This window comes from Haplochromis burtoni, unplaced genomic scaffold, assembly GCF_018398535.1.
Source record: "Haplochromis burtoni strain Fernald_Lab_line unplaced genomic scaffold, NCSU_Asbu1 Contig_652, whole genome shotgun sequence".
Lineage (NCBI taxonomy): Eukaryota > Metazoa > Chordata > Actinopteri > Cichliformes > Cichlidae > Haplochromis > Haplochromis burtoni.
Window position 1 is genome coordinate 64502 of NW_024583013.1, and position 19815 is coordinate 84316.

Here is a 19815-nt window from a genome sequence, read left to right on the forward strand (position 1 = left end):
TTTAAAAAATAAAAAATAAGATGATTATTAAAATGACATTTAAAATAATAAAATTAGCACAAATAGCAAAAACAATAATAAAATAGTATAAAAATGTTGATGAGAATTACATTTAAAACAATAAAATCAGCACATTAGATTAAAATAATAAAATCAGGGTCAGACTGTGTCATAAGCCAAGGAGATAAAATGGGTTTTAAGACGTGTTTTAAAAGTGGACAGTGAAGGGGGGGCCCCTCTAATGTGCTGGGAAAGATTGTTCCACAGATTAGGAGCAACAAATACAGTCCAGAAACCGGCTATCCGAAGACAGTGCAGCGGCTAGCAGCTGATGCTGACAGCTGGTGCTAATAGCTAACAGTAAATGTGTCCAATTGCTGCGGGCCATTCAGTCCTTATACAACCGTTGCAAGAGCTTGGTCCGCATAGCCGGCAATAAGTAGGACTCGTTCCTGATGGGTGATGGGCTCCGCCAGAGCTGCCTTTTGTCACCGATTCTGTTCATAATTTTTATGGACAGAATTTCTAGGCGTAGCCAAGTGGCGGAAGGCTTTCACTTGGGTGGTCTCAGGATCTCATCTCTACTTTTTGCAGATGATGTGGCTTCATCATCTGGCTTCATTGGGTGATGGCCTCCAGCTCGCCTTGGAATGGTTCGCAGCGGAGTGTGAAGCGGTGGGAATGAGAATCAGCACCTCCAAATCTGAGGCCATGGTCCTCAGCCGGAAAAGGGTGGAGTGCCCACTTCGGGTCAGGGACGAGTTTATTGTCCCGCAAGTGGAGGTGTTTAAGTATCTCGGGGTCTTGTTCATGAGAAGGAAGCAGGGAGCCGGAGATCGACAGACAGATCCGGTACAGCGGATGCGGACGCTGTACCCGTCGATCTATGCCCCTACCCTCACCTATGGTCACGAGCTGTGGGTAGTGACCGAAAGAATGAGATTCCGAATATAAGCGGCGAAAATGGGCTTCCTTTGAAGGGTGACTGGCCTCTCCCTTAGAGATAGGATAGGGTGAGAAGTTCGGCCATTCGGGAGGGGCTCAGACTAGAGCCACTGCTCCTCCACATCGAAAGGAGCCAGTTGAGGTGGTTCGGGCATCTAATAAGGATGCCTCCTGGGTGAGATTTTTGGGGCATGTTGCACCGGGAGGAGGCCCTGGGGCAGACTCAGGACACGCTGGAGAGATTATATCTCTCGGCTGGCCTGGGAGTGCCATGGTGTTCTCCCAGACAAGCTGGAAGAGGTGGCTGGGGAGAGGGAGGTCTGGGCTTCTCTGCTTGTGCTGCTGCCCCCGCAACCCGGCCCCGGATAAGTGGAAGAAAATGGATGGATGTCTTTTCCTGCTACTATTTAGGTTGCTTTCAGTCTACACTGGATCATTGAAATAGTTAGTGAATCTGGTTCTCTTGTTTGTTGTTGTGGTCTGCCTTCAGCCTGTAAGTTACTTAACTTGTTTGTTCTGTGCAGAAAACCCTGGAGATCAGAGAGAGAGGTCTTCTATGAAGACTTCTATGAAGTTAAGGAGAGGTAGAATTCCCTGTTTTGTTTGGACATTAGACTTCACTGACAGAAAGCCTTTCCCTTGTGAACTTTATTGTATAAATAAACTTGTTAAACTTTTGCTGGGTCTATGATCCAGCATTTTGTGTTTATTTTTGTATTTATGACTTCGTATGTTATATTGAAAGGATGCTAAGTTCTAGGATTATTATTTGTTTGCCTTGAGTTTAATTTATATTTCTCCTAGGTTTTCTGTGTTAGTCTCATGTATTTTTTGTCTGTGTGTTTCATATTGTCTAGCCGGTGTTAATATCTTTACGTCTCTTCATGTTTCCTGTTTTATTCTGAAAGTCTTGTGTTTCCATTTTCCCTGATCACCTCTTGTCTGTAATAAGTCCTCTGTCTTCCTTTGTTCAGTGTCAGGTCATTTCTTTTCCTTCCATGTCTTGTCATAGTAACCTTAGTAGTCATAGTCACCATAGTCATCATAGTTATCACAGTTGTCATAGCTGATTTATAGTTTTCATAGTTACCTCAGCCATGTCACAGTTTTCATACTATATTTTCTACACTATGAGGCAAACTTAAAATCCTTTAATTTTCTCAAAAACCAACAGTGCGCCTTATAATCCGGTGCACCTTATGCATGAATTGTGGTTGTGTTTACTGACCTCGAACCGATTTTATGTGGTACACGGCACTCAAAAATCTGTCAAAAATGTTTTAGTATGACTTTGGTAAGCTATGAAGCTGCACCACTTGATGGATTGTCAGAGCATTACGGCTACGGTAGTTAGGAACCTCGCAGAGTAATCTCGGTCCTAAACTCTGTCCCTTCAGGTCCCGAACACTGCGGCATCACTGACAGTTAAAAACTATCTAAATTCTTTCATCTCATCCAGGCATCCACGAAAACAGAATGTATTAAATTTAACGGAGATAGAAGTTAGCAGGAAGTTAGCTTGCTAGTTTCCACCTAAACATGATATAGCATGTTCTGACTGAGAGATTTCTGAATAATTAAAACGCACAGCTCTGCTAACACTTCCAACATAAATGAAGACAAAAAAACCCCTAAACAGCAGTGACTTTTGTAGGGTTACTGAAGTTGGGCTAGCTGGTATATAATGAAATGATGTGCTATGTGATCACTAGCTACACAGCTATGTTAGTATAACATACACAGTGAAGATGGAGGATGAACACTAGCTTTTTTCCACACGATAAAAGTTACCGTGAGGGTTCCTGATGGTTAGGGACTAATGCAATTGCATAGCAGGATGCTATAAACGAACTAAAGTTCAGTCAGGAGAACAACTGAGATAATCCATCCACAATACGAGGTTAGTCATTAATATACTGCAACAACATGGGAATAGAGCCACTGCAGAGAATTCAACATTAATGAATCAATGGTACGGAAGTGGAGGAAGGAAGAAGAATGAGTTGAGTGAGGTTTTTTGCCTTATAGTCTGAAAATACAGTAGTTTTTTAGTTTTCTCATTTTAGGTTTCAGTTTAGTTGTCGCTCCTGTTTTGCCTTTGCTCGTGTTTTATGTTCATGTCCACCAGCCATAATAAATAGCTCACTCTTGGTTTCAACTTCAGTTCACCTCTCTAGTGTCTGCTTTTGGGTCCTTTTCACAAACTCACTGGCATACCCCGCCGTGACAGAGTTCTACCCATTTTGGTGGCCTTGACATGTTGATATTAAAAGATCTAGTAGAAATGATTAAGAAGAAACTATGTGGAGTGTAAGTAGTATCATTGCAGACAGGTCCAGTTCCTTTCAGTAAAACCCCATTCCACATAAAAAGGCTGCTAAATAATTCATATTCTTAAATGTAGAATTTAAGTCAATACCTAAAAATTATACTCATATAAAGTAGTAGGTACAATTCTCGCTCACCTCGCTGAATGTGCCCCGGCCAATCACCTTCAAGATGTGAAAGTCTTCTCTTTTGATGCGGGTTTTCTTAACCTCCTTTACTAGAGGCTCAGCTGTGAGAAAGGAGAGAAGAGACAATGATTTCAATTATTTTACTTTATTATTTCAGTGTTATTTGAAATAATGGACCTAAAAATGGTAATGCAGTGGCATTATTTTAAAAATATCATTTTTTCCTAATTTAACAATTTTGCAGTAATTTATCAGTGTGGGACAATTTATTAGTGTGCTCTAAATACATTTTTTTCTTAAATATATATTTATTAGATTGAAACAACAAAGAAAAAGAGATACACACAACTGTTATACAATAAGTAAGTAGGTTTCACAATTATTGCTTAAGCTGATGTAATAAATTACAGCTTAATAACACATTCTCATATCTTTTAATTGCTTTTATCACTTTACCCCCTACCCATCCCACACAATAGCCCTGTCCCTTGAGCCAGTTTAAAAAACAACAACAACAAAACAACAAAACAAAACAAAAAGCAGAACAAAACAACAACAGCAACAAAAACAGAGAATTTACTGAGTAGTGCTAGAAGTGGGGAAAAATATTTCAGGAATTGCCCCAACACCTTGTAAAATTTCCTGCTGGTATTACTAATTGAATAATGGATCATTTCGAGGCCTAAATAACACATAAGGTCCCTCAGCCATTGAGCTACTCCATCTTAGCAGGGTTGCATGCCTAGCCACAAGGGAAGTGAAAGACGGTGTGTGACACTGTGACAAGATCAACTGTGCATCAGTCTCTCCAGTGGTGCCAAAAAGTGTAGCTAATGGATTAGGACCCACATGCTATCCAAGAATTAGTGCCAAAGTTTGAAATGTGTCTCTCCAGTATTTTTCTAGATTAGGACATTTCCGAAACCTTGGGGGTGGGCACGCTACACAGCATCCGGATGACCATCAGGGTGTACAACCTCACCCCTGGCTATGCGCTTACCTGCTCTCTGGCAGGTAGCTCCATGCCCTCCTGGAACACACATGCATCAACACTACTTATGAGCGGACGGAGGGAGGTTTGGAGTCTTCACACCCCCCCGTTCTCTGTTGCCTGTTGGGGCGGGGGAGCTGGAAGGAGGAGTCGGCCATCCAATTGGGGTCTGGAATGTGGGGCCTCCCTGCTGCTGCGGAGTTGGGGCGGTCTGTGTCTCTCCACCCCAGGGAAGAGGGTAACACTACCAGGGTCTGGGTGCAGTTTCCCCCTCCAGGGCCAAGGGTACTTAGATCTGGGGCTTAGAGTACGCTTTGGGAGTGTGATTGTGTGTACAGTGTCTATTTATATCTTTCTCCACATTGGGTGAGTGCTGAGTAATTGCATATGAGAGTATGAGGGTGGGAATGGATGTTTGTATCTGTGTGTGCCTGTATGTTTGTGTCTATATGTCAGTTTGGGTATCAGACGTCACCTCTCTAGGGACATCTCAGGCCCTCGAAGGTATGAAGACCTATCTCCCCCCACCACTCCACGTGCCAGTGGCAGATGCCCTCACACATTGGTGCACTGGTGGTTCTCTGTGTCCGGGGATGGGCGTCCAGGTACGCACCATCTCACTCCTGGTGGCTGCTTGTCGGGGCCTGGAGCCTGGGGCTCGCTCGGGCCCCTTCGGGGGGTGGGGTGCCCTTGGCCTCGGGCTTGGTCACTCTGGCACAGCTGCTCCACGGCTGCTGAGTGACCCCTCATCTGGGACTCTCCTCAGCTCTTTCTGGGATAGTGGCACGGTTGCCCCTCCGTTGGTCTTCCTTGGTCTCTTGTACTCTGAGGGGCTCTGGATGTCTGGAGCCTGGATCTCCTCCATACCTGCTTCATGCTCTGGAGGACGGGGCTATGGCTTCCCACACCCTCTAGCAGATCATTACATGAAGGAACCTTTTAAATACAAGCGCGCTCATGCTCACAGGTGTACACACGGGTGCTCACACACACAAACTACACCCTCTTTGGCTCCTACCTCAAAGCACACTGTGCACTGTCGATCTTACGTGCTGCACAATAATGTTTAATATTTAGTATTTACTGTTACATTCCCATAGATCATCGCGATGATGTTGTTTATTATATTGCTCTCTTTTTTTTTGCTTGTTTTCTCTTTTTTCTTTCTCAACAGGTGATCCAGGTGATTGATATATGTATTTTTGTCTGTTTGTTTTGTTGGTTTTTGTTTTTTGCCCCTTTATCACCGTTCCTCTTCCCCACTGTTTTTCTTTCCCTCTTTCTTTCTCCCTTTTCTTTTCCCCAGTCAAGTCTGTCCTGTGTTTAGCAAGTGAAAATAAAATAAACAATAAAAGCAAAGGTGAATCAAATAGACCAATACGGCAAGGCTGCAATGGTCCATTTGGTAAAGTAAATCCGTTGGGCATCTTTCTTTGCCTTTAGACAGTAATTCTGATGGCAAAAGAGCCAAACGGGATAGGCGAAAAAATACCAATACTAATAAGTTTGATGTGTCACATGGCCCTCTTCCTATTGAAAAAACAAAAGTTGTATCCAAGATGGCCGACTTCTAAATGGCCACCATGGTCACCACCCATCTTGAGGAGTTTGCCCCCTCACATATACTAATGTGCCACAAACAGGACTTTAATATCACCAACCATTCCCATGTTATTACGGTGTATCCGTATAAATGGCCCACCCTGTACATTAAGGTGCATATCCCTGACATTGCAGCTGCTGCTATTGGAAGATTTAGTGTCTGAGAATGTCTGAGAAAATGTCTGATCTGCAGATATCTGAAAAAATGTGTATATGGGTGTGGTGGGGCATGGTCTGCAATGCTGCTGCAGGTGAGATGGATGCACCTGCGTGGCATCTGCTATCACGCCTTGCCAACTTAAAAGACTTTGCACAGTCTGAGTAGTTGTGTTGTGGATGTGTCGCCTGGCAGCTGGGATGCTGCAGCCATTCATGTGTGCAATTAGCAACCATGTGCCTCAATAAAGCATGTTGAAAAGCTTGAAAATATCTTTGGGTCTGCCTTGTTTTATCACAGTGGTGCCGAAACCCAGGATGGGGGGCACAGCAGACCCACAAACTGGCCGCCAAGGGGAGGAGTTGGCCTGAATGGTGGCCAAAATGGTCAGCACAGAAGAGCTGTAAGACTGGACCCAGCAGCATCTACAGGTAATGAAGAATCTGGCACTCTCACTCACACCGGCATTCCCCGACAGCGTTGGCGTGGAGGAGGTCCAGGCTGTTCTGACGACCATGTCAGGCCCCAGGATGCGACAAGCCAGGACATAGCCGGCCGCCGCACCCATCCCTACTCATCAAGTGGTAGCAGCTTATGCCCGGCAGGGATCTGTGCCCGTTCCTGCTCCCTGGAGGAGGGCCGCGGAGCATCTCCTGGGCTCGCCACAAGCTCAACCACCTGCTCAGCAAGAGCCGGAGGTCAGCTCATGGAGAGCGCAGGAGGAACCTGCCACACTGTTGCTGGAGGTGCCCAAGGGTCCGCGACTGCCAGTGTACAGGAGGCATGCCTGCTGGCGGTGGAGGAGGTGGACCAGCTTTCGGTGAGCCCCGGCTCACTTCTACGTCTACTGCGCTGTCGCTGCTTGGCCCCCTGGACCAGTGCCAGGGCTGCCGCTGGGTACGCAGGGCGTCCCCTGGATCCACATTGTCACTGGCGCTGCTGGATATGTGGGCGATCGCCAGAGTGGTCACATCCCTGTCCCTCACCAGGGCCCAGGAGCACCAACGGTCTGGGCGGGGGGAACAGTAGGTTCGGCTAGATGGCTTGCCGGCCTATCGGGCAATGGGGGTATATGGCGGGGCGTGGTCTGCAGTGCTGCTGTAGGTGAGATGAAAAGGCTTTGCACAGTCTGAGTTGTTGTGTTGTGGATGTGTCGGCTGACAGCTGGGATACTGCAGCCATTCATGTGTGTATTCAGCAACCATGTGCCTCAATAAAGCATCCTGAAAAGCTTGAAAATGTCTTCGGGTCTGCCATGGTTTATCATAGTGGGAGATACATATTTTAAGATGTTTAATTTTTTTAAGCCTAAATGCCTCCTCATCTGAGCCCACACCCTCACTGTGAGCCAGACAACTGGATTATCAGTTGCTCTTGTTTGGGGGTAGGGTGGGTGAAAATCCAATCAGAGCCAGAATAGATGAATCTGTAGCCAAGTTCAACTCCATGGACACCCAGGAAGGGCAATTATCTTTGTTTTGGAAATAGACCCAAGATATAAGCACGTATTTGCTGCCCAATAGTAATACCGGAAGTTAGGCAGTGCCAGGCCTCCATTAGTCCAAGACTTTTGATGAAGAGCTTTATTCAACTGGGGGTGTTTACCTCTCCATATATAAGATGATATAACTGAATTTAAAGAATCAAAGGATTTGGGAATAAATATTGGCAGCAGCCTGATTGAATGCCTTCTTCCCATCTAAGCAAAGAATGCACTCAGGATTCTGACCGGAACGGGTGTATAATATATTTAATAGACAACAGATATTGAAATAAGAGTAAAGATTCTTAATGAAACCAGTTTGATCTTTTGATATAATGGATGGGAAATTATTTTCCAGCCTGCATGCCAAAAATTTAGCCAAAATATTACCATCGACATTTAATGTAGAGATTGGCCTGTAGGACGAACATTCCACTGGACATTCCTCTTGGGACAAGAGTGATACTTGCCTTGAAATAGGATGGCGGAAGTTTACAACACGTGCATGAATCCGCTCCGATTCATGCACATTAGACATAATTGAGGTGAAAGCAATGATGAAAATGCTTTGAAAAATTCTATGGGAAATCCATCAGGTCCAGGTGATTTTCCACACTGCAGTGAGGAATTAGCTGCGCTCAGCTCCTCTTGCATTATGGGTTTGTATAATCTATTTTTACTATCAGAGGAAAGCGTAGGAATGTTCAAAGCGTTAAAAAGTTATCCATTAAAGTGCTTTCCTGTGGGAGTTCAGAGGTGTAAAGTTGAGAGTAAAAAGTCTTAAACATATCATTAATTTTGGAAAAATCCAAGGTGATATTACCATTATTCATTCTGACTTTTGTGATATGTTGTTTTGCCTGAAAGCCCCTTAACTGGTTAGCTAACGTCTTACCTGATTTGTCGCTATGAATATGAAACAAACTCTTACTCCTCAGAAGCTGACCATCAATTTAGTGTGTTTAAAGGAGATCAAATTTAGTCTGAAGTTCCACGCGCTTGCTGTATAAGTCTGGGTTTTTTACCGTAGCGCAGAGCAGATCTATTTCTTTAATTTGGTTAACTAAAGTAAGTGATTATATACGGGCCTTTTTTTATATTTGCTGTTTAGGAAATAGTTTGACCCCTGAGGAAGGTTTTCAGTGTATCCCAAATTATTAGGCTATAAGTTACTCCTGTGGTGTCTGTGAAGGTTCTCAGTCATCCAGGTCATCATAGTCTAAGGAGCTAAAGAAAGAAAAGCGTCTGGACTTCTTTACAACACCAAACTGTCTGCCATCTATAATCCAGTTTTGAGATCCCTTCCCAGGTGCCTTAATGCCCACACATCCTGGGCCTGTTGGCCTCAGTAAATCACATGATAGGGTGGGGCTAGGTTTCACAGTGGGTTCACCCGAAACCTTGGCTGATTGTGACCCACACTCGCGTTCACAGCTTGGCTCGTGTGACTAGGTTGAGGATCAATAGGGGGTCCGTGACCCTCTTGGGGACACTCCCATAGGGCTCAAAATCTGGGACTCTCCACCAATTGCTCTTAGAACTGAAGAAGCTTCTCAGATGAAATGTCTGCAAGAAAGTTCAAGAAGTCCAGACGCTTTTCTTTCCAAGCTCCTTAGACTTTCTCCTGTGGTATTTATTTGTAAAAACGAGCTTATTTGTTCCTAAATGAATTCTAGGAGGTTGTCATCTGCCGTACAGTTGAATTAAAATGCCAGTGTCGTCTGGATTGAGGAACATCAGGAAAAGTCTTTGATAACACATTTTATGGTATGATATTACTATCCTCTGGTATTCACGGGATTGGACCCACGAAGACAACCGATTATCTGAGAAAATAATCAATCCTAGAATAAGTATGGTGTACCTGCTTGTAAATCGTAGGAGAGAAGAGAAAAGAAGATGAATCTGTAATGCTGAAACATGAACAAAAGTCCTTGCATATCCCAAGAGTAGGAGAAAATCAGAAAAATCTACTCACAGGGCTGTCCCTCAGCCCTCCGTAATGACCAGATAAACGTAATGACCAGATAAACAGGCTTTCAGGGTAATCTGAAATCTGGCAATCTCCAGCCGATCCTGTCTTTCCTGAAGACCTCACTAAGCAGGTCCACAAAGAATTCTGTGGAACGAACCTTCAACGCCTTCAAGTCCCAGAATACGCAGGTTTTGACATCTATTTCTTTCTTTCTAAGTCCGTTACTTTAGCCAAAAGTTTAGTATTAGACTTGCTGAGGTTGGAACAAACATTGTGGAGCTCCCTAACCCACTGACTTAAATAGTTTCTAAACATCTGAGTCGTTGACCATGATCTTTCACTGCAGACCGGACTTCGTCAAACTTCGACTCCAGTAGGCTGAAAGATGTTTTGAAATCACTCACCAATGCCTTCCTGTGCTGCTCCAAAAGTGAGGAAGTGGCCGCCATATTTAACTTTGGTGCCTCATCCTCCTTTTCTTCTGCTATAGTGTGGTTTGAGGCCAATTTATAGCAAGCAAAAACCAAATTCAGAATGCTTAACAGAAAATGTACGCAGTTCAATAGCTTTGTCCGTGGAGTGGATGATTAAGGAGTGGAAAAAGTAGAGAAGAAGTTCAAGACATGTTGAGCAGGTAATTTAGCCATTTAAATCAGCTGTGTTGGATTAAGGACACATCTAAAACCTGCAGGACACCGGCCCCAAATCCAGGTAAATCCAGGGCTGAACCTGGGTTGGCTTTGGGGACCGGGGCTGGGTCACCTTCCTTTTAACCCTTATGTTGCACTTCTGTACCAGTAGACCGTGATGTAACAATTAAAAAAAATATATTAAAAATATTCCCCTCTCACCCCTGCGCGCGGTCTATCCTTCAAGCTCGGGTCATCTACCAGAGGCCTGGGAGCTTGAGGGTCCTGCGCAGTATCTTAACTGTTCCTAGGACTGCACTCTTCTGGACAAGGATCTCGGATGTCGTTCCTGGGATCTTGAGCCACTCTCCTAGCTTGGGAGTCACTGCACCGAGTCCTCTGATTACCACTGGGACCACCGTTACCTTCACCCTCCACTTTTTTTCAGCACTTCTCTGAGCCCTTCTTGTGTTCCTTTCTTCTTGATGTTGTTGTCATTCAGTATCACTACATCTATCACTACAGTCTACCGGCACTATGTCCGGTTGGTTAGCCATCAACAGTTTGTCCGTCTGTATCTGGAAGTGCCACAGGATCTTAACTCGGTCATTCTGCACCACCCTAGGGTGTGTCTCCCATTTTGACCTCAGGACTCCCGGGTCATACTCGGCACAGATGTTTCTGTATACTATGCCAGCTACTTAGTTATGGCGTTCCATGTATGCCCTGCCCACTAGCATCTTGCACCCTGCTGTTTAGTGCTGGATTTTCTCAGGGCATCTTTACAAAGCCTGCACCTGGGGTTTTGCCTGGTGTGATAGACCCCAGCCTTTATGAATCTTGTGCTCAGAGCTTGTTCTTGTGCTGCCATGATTAGTGTCTTTGTCGTATCTTTCAGTCCAGCTTTGTCCAGCCACTGGTAGGACTTCTGGATGTCAGCCACCTCCTTTATCAATGACCTGAACCTAACCTGAAAGATAGGATCATGGCGAAGCTTGAAACCTAGATCCTCCGTAGCTAGTTAACAAGACTACGTGAACTACCCTCAGAAGATCTACTAGATGATGTGAATGCTGCACTACAGACGATACCTACTGGCATCATTACTGAGACTAACCAGCTGATTTACACTATGGCAGCAGGGATCAGTGAGATGCTTGGTTACAACCTGAACAGCCACAAGGAGCAGTACCCTCCATGGAGGAGACTAGAGGCTAAGATTAAGGTAACATGGAGGGAGGTTAGCCAACTATCCGAATTGCAGAACTGCAGTGAAGAAGGACAATGAAGAAAGTGTCTACAGCAAACTGTCTCATACCCGAGGCCTTGGAAACTGCCAAGCAAAGACTCACAGCCTTGACCAGCCGCTTGAAGAAGTACACCAGAGAGATAGAAGGCAGGAGAATAAACCAGCTGTGCTCCACAGAACCATCCAAGGTGTACTTTCAGTGGCAGAGGAACAATATGAGAACAGCACCACCAGGGCTGGAGATGGAGTAATAATGAAAGAGCATATGGGAGAAGGACACAATCCATAACAGCAATGTTCAGTGGCTAGTGGATCTAAGAGCAGACTACAACAACTTCCCTGAACAGGGTACAGTAACCGTCACAGCCATCCAAGAAAGGGTCTCCAGTATGAAGAGTTGGACAGCACCAGGCCCCGACATGGTTCACGCCTAGGGATGGGTATCGAAAACCGGTTCTTGTTGAGAACCGGTTCCCACTGTTTCAATTCCTTGGAATTGTTTGCCATTTTTGCAAACGATTCCCTTATCGATTCCAGTCGCCCCGAATGACGTCATCACGTTGCGGAGCGTCATTTACCTGGCAGGAAACACGGCGCGTAAGTGGCTCAAACGCTCAAAAGTTTGGTTATAACTTTACAAGAACGAATGACAACAGGGCAACTTGCAATACTTGCAAAGTGGATATTTCATTTAAGGGAGGAAACACTACGAATATGCAAAAGCATTTGCTCACAAAACACGCGATGACCTTAAATGAATGTCGTGTTTTTAATTCCGCTCCGGACTCGTGAATCTCAGCCCAGCAGCAGCGGTAACGTTTGCATGTCCTCTCCCGTTAATGCGGCAGGTAAATAATCAACTAACAGTGCATATTATGTTAGCGCGATCTGCCTTATTACAAAACCATTACTGTGCATTTGTTTTATTTAGGTGACCATGATGAGAGAGACAGAGTCTGGCTCAGATGCTGGCAGTTCTCGCTGCAGTCTACCGGTAGCGTCTCCTTTCAGGCCAGGATAGACGAATGTCACCGAGCAGTGATGAAGTTTGTGGTAAAAGGCTTGAACCCATTTGCCACAGAAGATGCCCCTGATTTTCGGTAAGTGAATGTGTTTAATTGTAGGCAGGGACATTTCTGGATATTCTTGTGTAATTGCTACAGAATAATTTATGTTATACTTTGTTATTGCTACAGAAGAATATTTATTTTATTATTTTACATTTACAATTTTTTTTCCTGGGGACCCTGTGACACCCCATTGAAGAGCCGTAGGCTGTGGATCTCTTAAGATCTCACTGTTGGGTTTGTAAGGCCATGTTACTCCTAAATTTCTACCTTGTTCAAAGAGAAGATATAAAACAAAGTTCTAAGCTAATCGACCTTAGTGTTCTCCTTTTTTAAAGAGAATCGATAAGAGAATCGATAAAGAATCGAATCGTTAAACAGAATCGAAAATGGAATCGGAATCGTGAAAATCTTATCAATACCCATCCCTATTCACGCCTACTGACTGAAAAGCTGACTGCACTCCACGAGCGTCTGGCAGCACAGATGAACCAGCTGCTAGTTGAGGAGAGACACCCAGAATGGCAAACCGAAGGCCGGACAGTCCTGATCCTCAAGGGACCAGCCCCATACAAGTACCGGCCAATAACCTGTCTCAGTACCACATGGAAGTTCCTGTCATCATATCGGCTAAGATGAACAGGCACATAGCCCAATACATGAGTGGGGCGCAGAAAGGGATTGGCAAGAATGCCACAGGAGCAAAACACCAGCTACTGGTAGCCTGAGCAGCAGTCACACAGTTTGTAAATCCTATCTGTCAACTCCTTCCTTAGCCTCTCCATTGAGTCCGCTGGGTCCATGTTTGGCTGGATCATTCTGTGACAGTCTGTGGTGGCAGACCATGGGTGTGTGATGATCTTCAGGTGTGGCCAACCACCTGGCTGGGCCACACATACCAGGCCTGAAGGTGCCTGTCACAGCTGCACCCACACAAGCACCCACACCTGCCTATATACACACAAGCGTGGACAACAGGGACAGCAGCACAGTACAGCAAAAACACATAATATGATACAAGTCCATAACTGCTCAGGGACCCTGGGTCGCTCAGATCCAGGCCCCTGAAAGCTTGGAACATAGACATGAAACATAGGAAGAGACTAAAGCACTGGAAAGTAAAACGCAGAGGACAAGAAACATATAGAGGACAGGAAAAGACTCATAAATCATGGTGACATGGATGAAACAAAACGCTAACTAAATAATACAACAATACTTAATATCATGGCAAACTAACATAAGAAAACTCAAAAATACAAAATGGTGAGTCACAGACCCAGGATTGTGACACCATGCTCGCCTAATGACCTAATTTTAAGAAACTTTTAAAAATATTTTATTGCACAATTTTATGTGCATATAAGGAGATCTGAACGGCCTTGTGAAGAATTTAACACTTGGGGTGGCTGTAGCTCAGGTGGTTCAGCAGGTCACCTATTAATTGGAAGGTTGCTGTCCCAGTCTGCTGTTAAATATTCTTGGGCAAGACACTACTCCCAAGTTCCTCTCTGATTCATCCACTGGAGTATGTGTGTGTGAATGTTAGATAGAAAGAGCATAGAAGAAAGTGCTTGTGCAAATTAGGCGAGTTGTATAAAAAAGTGCTATATAGGCATTAGTCTGCCTGCCTATCGATCCAGCTTATCGGTTCTTGCTACGACAAGTTGATGTCAGTTCATCTGTCGGAGAAACAAAAGTGTCGCACAGTTTACAGTGTGGATATGGACATTACTTTTATTTTTATTGCACAAAATGATGAGAGTGTGATGGTAAAGTGGTGCTCTAGGAGCTCATGTTCAGCTCCAGCACAACCTGGAGCTGCTTAAGACTGCTTAAGACAGCAGAGGATGTGGGTACTTCCTGAGAAGCTCCTGAGAAGCACAGTCTTCCACAGGAAGTACAGTCTTCCACAGGAGCTGCTGATCCAGTTCTACACTGCAGTCATTGAGTCTGTCCTGTGCTCCTCCATCACAGTCTGGTATGGTGCAGCCACTAAACAGAACAGGTGCAGGCTGCAGCGGACTGTACGGGCAGCAGAAAAGATCATCAGCGCCCCCCTCCCCTCCATCCAGGACCTGCACCTCTCAAGAACCAGGAAACCACCTCACAGACTTTTTCACCTGCTGGCTTTTGGCAGACGGTATAGAAGCCTGTGGACCAGGGCCACCCGACATAGGAACAGTTTCTTTGCAGTTACAGTTTTCTTTTCTCTCGCCATCTCCCCCCTAAACACTTGAACTGTCGCACTGTGTTTGTGCATATACTTGGCCAATAAACATGATTCTGATTCTGGTAATTATTAGGCAGTGTCATGGTTGGCTTTGTGGCAGGCAGGCAAGCAGGAGTGGTGGACCCAAAATGCAGAACTCAGACACGGAAGTGAAACTTAAAGCGGAGCTTTATTGCTGGGAAAAACCTCGTACTAACTAAACTCACCAAAAGACAAACAAAAGTCTGAACAGAGGAACTGAGGACTGAAACACTGGAAAAGAAATACTAAACTGGAGCAGGAGACGAAACACTAGACACACCGAAGCAGAACACACAGCTAGTTGAGGGTACAACCCGACAGGGAACACAGGAAAACACAGGGCTTATACACGGGAGTAATCAGGGAATGGAAAACAGGAGGGAGACACAGCTGGGAGGGTTTGGGCAAACGAGACACGGGGAGCAAAGCTGCACACACTGAGATGGGGCACAACCTTTCACAATAAAACGGGAAACAAGAAACAGACACAGACTTGACACTGCACTGAACTTACACTAAAGGAGAGACACAACTTAAGAACTAATCCCTCACAAAGAATAACTGAAACATAGAGTAATACTAATAAACAAAGCATGACAAAATGATCAGAATACAAACCATAATACAAAGGAATATAAGAACTGAAAATGCTGGGTCAAAATGACCCAGGACCATGACAGAAAAGAGTGTTTCAGGTCATTTTACAGAGTAACATAAAAGTAACATAACGAGTAGTATAACGAATGTCTTTCTCCTGAGTTTAATTAAGTAACATGCTGCATTACATTTAAAAGAAGTGTTCTGTATAATATCTGTAATAACTTTACTTTTTTTGAGTAATGACTCCAAGAATGATCACAACAAAGAGGGGAAATACCTCAAACATGCGCAAACTTCTGATGACACAACATGTAATTAATTTGAATACATTTATGTCTTTGATATGATGCTTAGAGATTGTGGTAAGGTGGAGCCAATGAGAATCGATAAGGGAATCAATAAAGAATCGAATTGATAAGTGATATCAATAAAGAAATCGCTAAATCCTTCCTAACCAAAGAAAAAAATGGCAGATTAGCCCGGGTAAAAGATGGAAAGTTGAGGCACACAACAATGTGTGCCGCTGGTAACGTTTCTGGGCTGCCTTTCCTCATAACAGCCATCCCTCAAGATTTTCTCCATTTAAAGCAATGCATTATCAGGGAATGTAACAGCTAGTCCTTTTACTGAACCATCTCTACATGCCATGCAGCGGGCTGTCCTTCCATGATTGTTCCTCTTCTTGCCCTAGTTTCTGCTGCTTGAGGTATTCAGTAGGCACACTATCAGTTGTGGCCATTTTTCTGATGTACTCACAGAATTTGGCTGTTTTATTCCGGATAGTGGTTCTGACACTAATTCTTATCCACGGCTTCTGCTTACCATACAGTCTCAGCCTGTTTTCTAGCTATGGTAAGGAGCTTCTTGATGTTAGTGGCTTCTATCTCCTTCTTTGGCCAGCTGATTATCCCAGCAGGTTATCTGTTGACTGGCAGGGTGTAGGCGTTGACTGCATGGATCTTGTCCTTCCCATTCGGCTGACTTCTCAGTACTTGACTTTTTTCTACAGGTATATGGTGGTTGTGGCTTTCGTAGCATCCTCCTCATGGTTCCCATATAATTGTGGGATTTCCACAGACTTGTAGCTGTCCTCAATGTCTGCAATGTTGCCTTGTAGTAGTGCAATCCCCTCAGTTCTGACTACTTTCCCTCTGTTTTTTACCATCTGACTACACTTCTCCAGTCTAAATTGCATTCTGATGTCACTGCTAGAAGAAGTCGCTAATGGTTGCCCCAGTCTGTATCCATAGCCAGACTTGTTGGTGATCTGGCTAATTTCAGGCCTTTGCAGAACAGCAGCGGGGAGAGATCATATCCTTTGTAAATCCTGTACTTGACAGTGACTTGTTCTTACTCTTGAAATTTACTTCTAGTGTTGAATTCCTTATGAGCGCTCTTAGGGTCTTGTTGATCTTGTACAGTTGTAGGCATTCTAGAATCTATGTGTGAGGCATCAAGTCATAGGCTTTCTTGTAATCAATCCAGGCCGTCACAGGGTGGTCTGTCTGGTCTTACAGTCTTGAGCAGCTGCACTGTCTACAAGTAGGCGATGTTTTGCCCCTCTGGTTTTTCATAGGGTAAAAATGTTGTTGTGCCCCGCTCATGTATTGAGCCATATGCCTGCTTTTAGCCACTATGATGCCTGACAGGAGCTTCTATGTTGTGCTGATGCACGTTATTGGCTTGTAGGTGGATGGGAATGGTCCCTTCTGGGGATACTTGGGGCTGAGGACTGTCCGGTCTTTGGTTAGCCACATTGGGTATGTCTTATCCATTAGCATCTTGTTCATTTGTGCAGCCAGACACTCACTGACTGCAGGTAGCTTCTTTAGCCAGTTGGATAAATCATATCAGGGCCTGGTGCTATGCGACCCAGCATTTTCAGATTATGTTGTATTTTTGATTTCTTATATTATATTGTAAATTAGTTCTTGTGTTGTTATTAGGATTTAGTTGAGTTTTATTCAATTTATGTTTCATCTGTGTCTCCTGATTTATGAGTCTTTTTCTGTCCTCTGTGTAGTTTGTGTTTTCCTCACTGTTCTACTTTTAGTTATGCATGTGTTTTCACCTCCCTTATGTTCTCATGTGTCTTTTCTTGTGTTCCGTGTCTCCCCAGTCTGTCATGTGTTTTATGTCTGTGTGTTCCATATTGTCAAGTTTGTGTTGTCATGTCTATATCTCTCAGTGTTTCCTGTTTTATTTTGAAGAGTTGTGTGTTTCCATGTTCAACGTGTTTTGTTTTACTTCCCCTGTGGGTTCATTATGTTCATTCCAGTCAGCTGTTTCTCCATGTGTTTCCACTTCCCCTGATCAATTCCTGTGAGTATTTAGTCAGTGTGTTTTCATTCCATCTTTGTTAGGTCATCTGTGTTGCTTCCCTCTATGTCATGTAAGGTTAAAGATTTCATGATTCTGTTCAGGTTCAAAAATTTTAGAGAAGTTATTTGTTAATACACTTGATAAATATATTGAGAAGCATAATCTCCGAAGTGATAACCAATATGGCTTTAGAGCGAAAAGGTCCACTTCGATGGCAGTGATGGAACTTGTAGAAGGGATATCTACTGCAATAGATAATAAGGAATATACTGTTGGTGTTTTTATAGACTTAAAAAAGGCGTTTGATACAATTGGTCATTCTATAATAATGAATAAACTAGAGAGATATGGTATAAGAGGGATGGCATACAAGCGGATGAAAAGTTACCTGGATGACAGAAATCAATATGTCGAAATCAATAATGTAAAATCTAAGAAGTTGAAGGTAACTTGTGGTGTTCCTCAGGGCTCTGTGCTGGGACCTAAATTATTCATATTATATATAAATGATTTATGTAGTGTTTCCAAACTGTTAAAATGTGTATTATTTTCTGATGATTCCACTCTGTATTGCTTAGGTAAAAACCTAGAACAGCTTCTGACTACAGTGGAAAAGGAGTTAAATATATTAAAAAACTGGTTTGATATGTGTATTTTGGTTCTTCGAGTCCTCTGCCTTATGGTTTATGTCTCTGTGTTTCTTAGTTGCTGTCTCCACCGTGTCAAGTTCGCGTCTCTGTGTGATACTTCCTGTTTTACTTTGATGGGCGTGTCTTATGTGAATGCGTCCTGCTTTGCTTGTCTCGTCAGTCCTGATTTCTCCCAGCTGTGCCCTCCTTCTGTGTCTCATTCCCCTCGTTACTTCCCAGTGTATTTAAACTCTGTGTTTCTCTGAGTCAGTGTTGTGTTGTCCCTCTTGCTGTATGGATCTCCCTGTGTGTTTTAGTTTATTGTTTCCCAGTTTAGTTTACTTTGTATGCCCATTTTTCTGTGACCAGCAAATAAGGCTGTGGTTTTGAGTTCATCCCTTGAGTCTGTGAGTCCTGCACTTTGAGTCCTCATCTCCTGCCTGCCACACGGCGTTTCATGACAAGTACTCAGAAGATGTTTGAAGTCAGAGTTTCAATATGACTTAAGGGGATCAGATTTGTTTAAAAAAAAACAACAAGATAAGGACAAACATAAAGCAGAGATGTGTTTCTGTTAGAGGAGTTAACTTGTGGAATAGTTATGACAGTGATTTAAAAAGGTGGAGTTCATTTTCCTTGTTTAAAAATGTGTAAAAATAGAGTATTAGAAAAATATATAAATCAAGAATGAAAAGAGCAAAAATAATAATACTGAAACTCTTGATTGTTTTGCATTGATTATTTTTATGAAATTTAATTTAATGTAGTTACTCATGTGAGGTGGAATTTTTTTTTTTTTTTTTTTTGTTTGTTTTTTTTTTTTTTTTTGTTTGTTTGTTTTGCTTCATTCTTTGCTTCGAGCCCTATGTACATGAGCTGCATGCTTAAAAAGATCTGTTGTTAAAAGGGTTGGCGTAATAAGCATATTCTTCAGCCAATACCTTTTGATTAGCCTTGTCTCGTGCTTTCTTGCTTTGTGGTAATCTTTATGTATTCACTGAGATATTTGAATGCTAATCAATGGTCATGTTCATGTTTCCTCATTGTAGTTTCTCGCATGCAGTGTGGGATGAGGGAGATCGTGACACAGACAAAAGAAAACACCGGGCTTAAATACACAGAGAGAGCAATCAGGGAATGGGATACTGGAGGGAAACACAGCTGGGACAAATCAGGACTAACGAGACAAGGGAAGCAAACACAGACACATTAACATGAGACACGGACTTTCAAAGTAAAACAGGAAACATAACACAGAAACATGGAATTGACAAGGGGATACAGCTGACAGGGGAGACAGAGCAACCATTGAACACAGAGACTGAAACCAGAAGTACGGTGTACATTTTAGGACATCGTCAGGTATCAGACAAAAAATTGTCAGGTGTCAGTTGTCAAAAAAAAAATTGTCAGGTATCAGAAAAAAAATTGTCAGGTGTCAGTTGTCAAAAAAAAA

At 43.5% G+C, this 19815-nt stretch overlaps 1 protein-coding gene across 5 annotated transcripts in view; it reads right to left on the bottom strand.

Annotated features, from left to right (window-relative positions):
* Positions 1-19815, bottom strand: part of LOC102297706 (DM1 protein kinase) — a 92433-nt gene that overhangs the window by 63965 nt on the left and 8653 nt on the right. For all 5 annotated transcript variants that reach the window (XR_006053156.1, XM_042215061.1, XM_005950810.3 and 2 more), the window contains exon 2: positions 3411-3502. Coding sequence is in view for 4 of the 5 variants with exons in the window: in XM_042215061.1 (XP_042070995.1) it covers positions 3411-3502 (92 nt within the window). In the remaining variant the exon portion in view is untranslated. The remainder of the gene's footprint in view (positions 1-3410; positions 3503-19815) is intronic.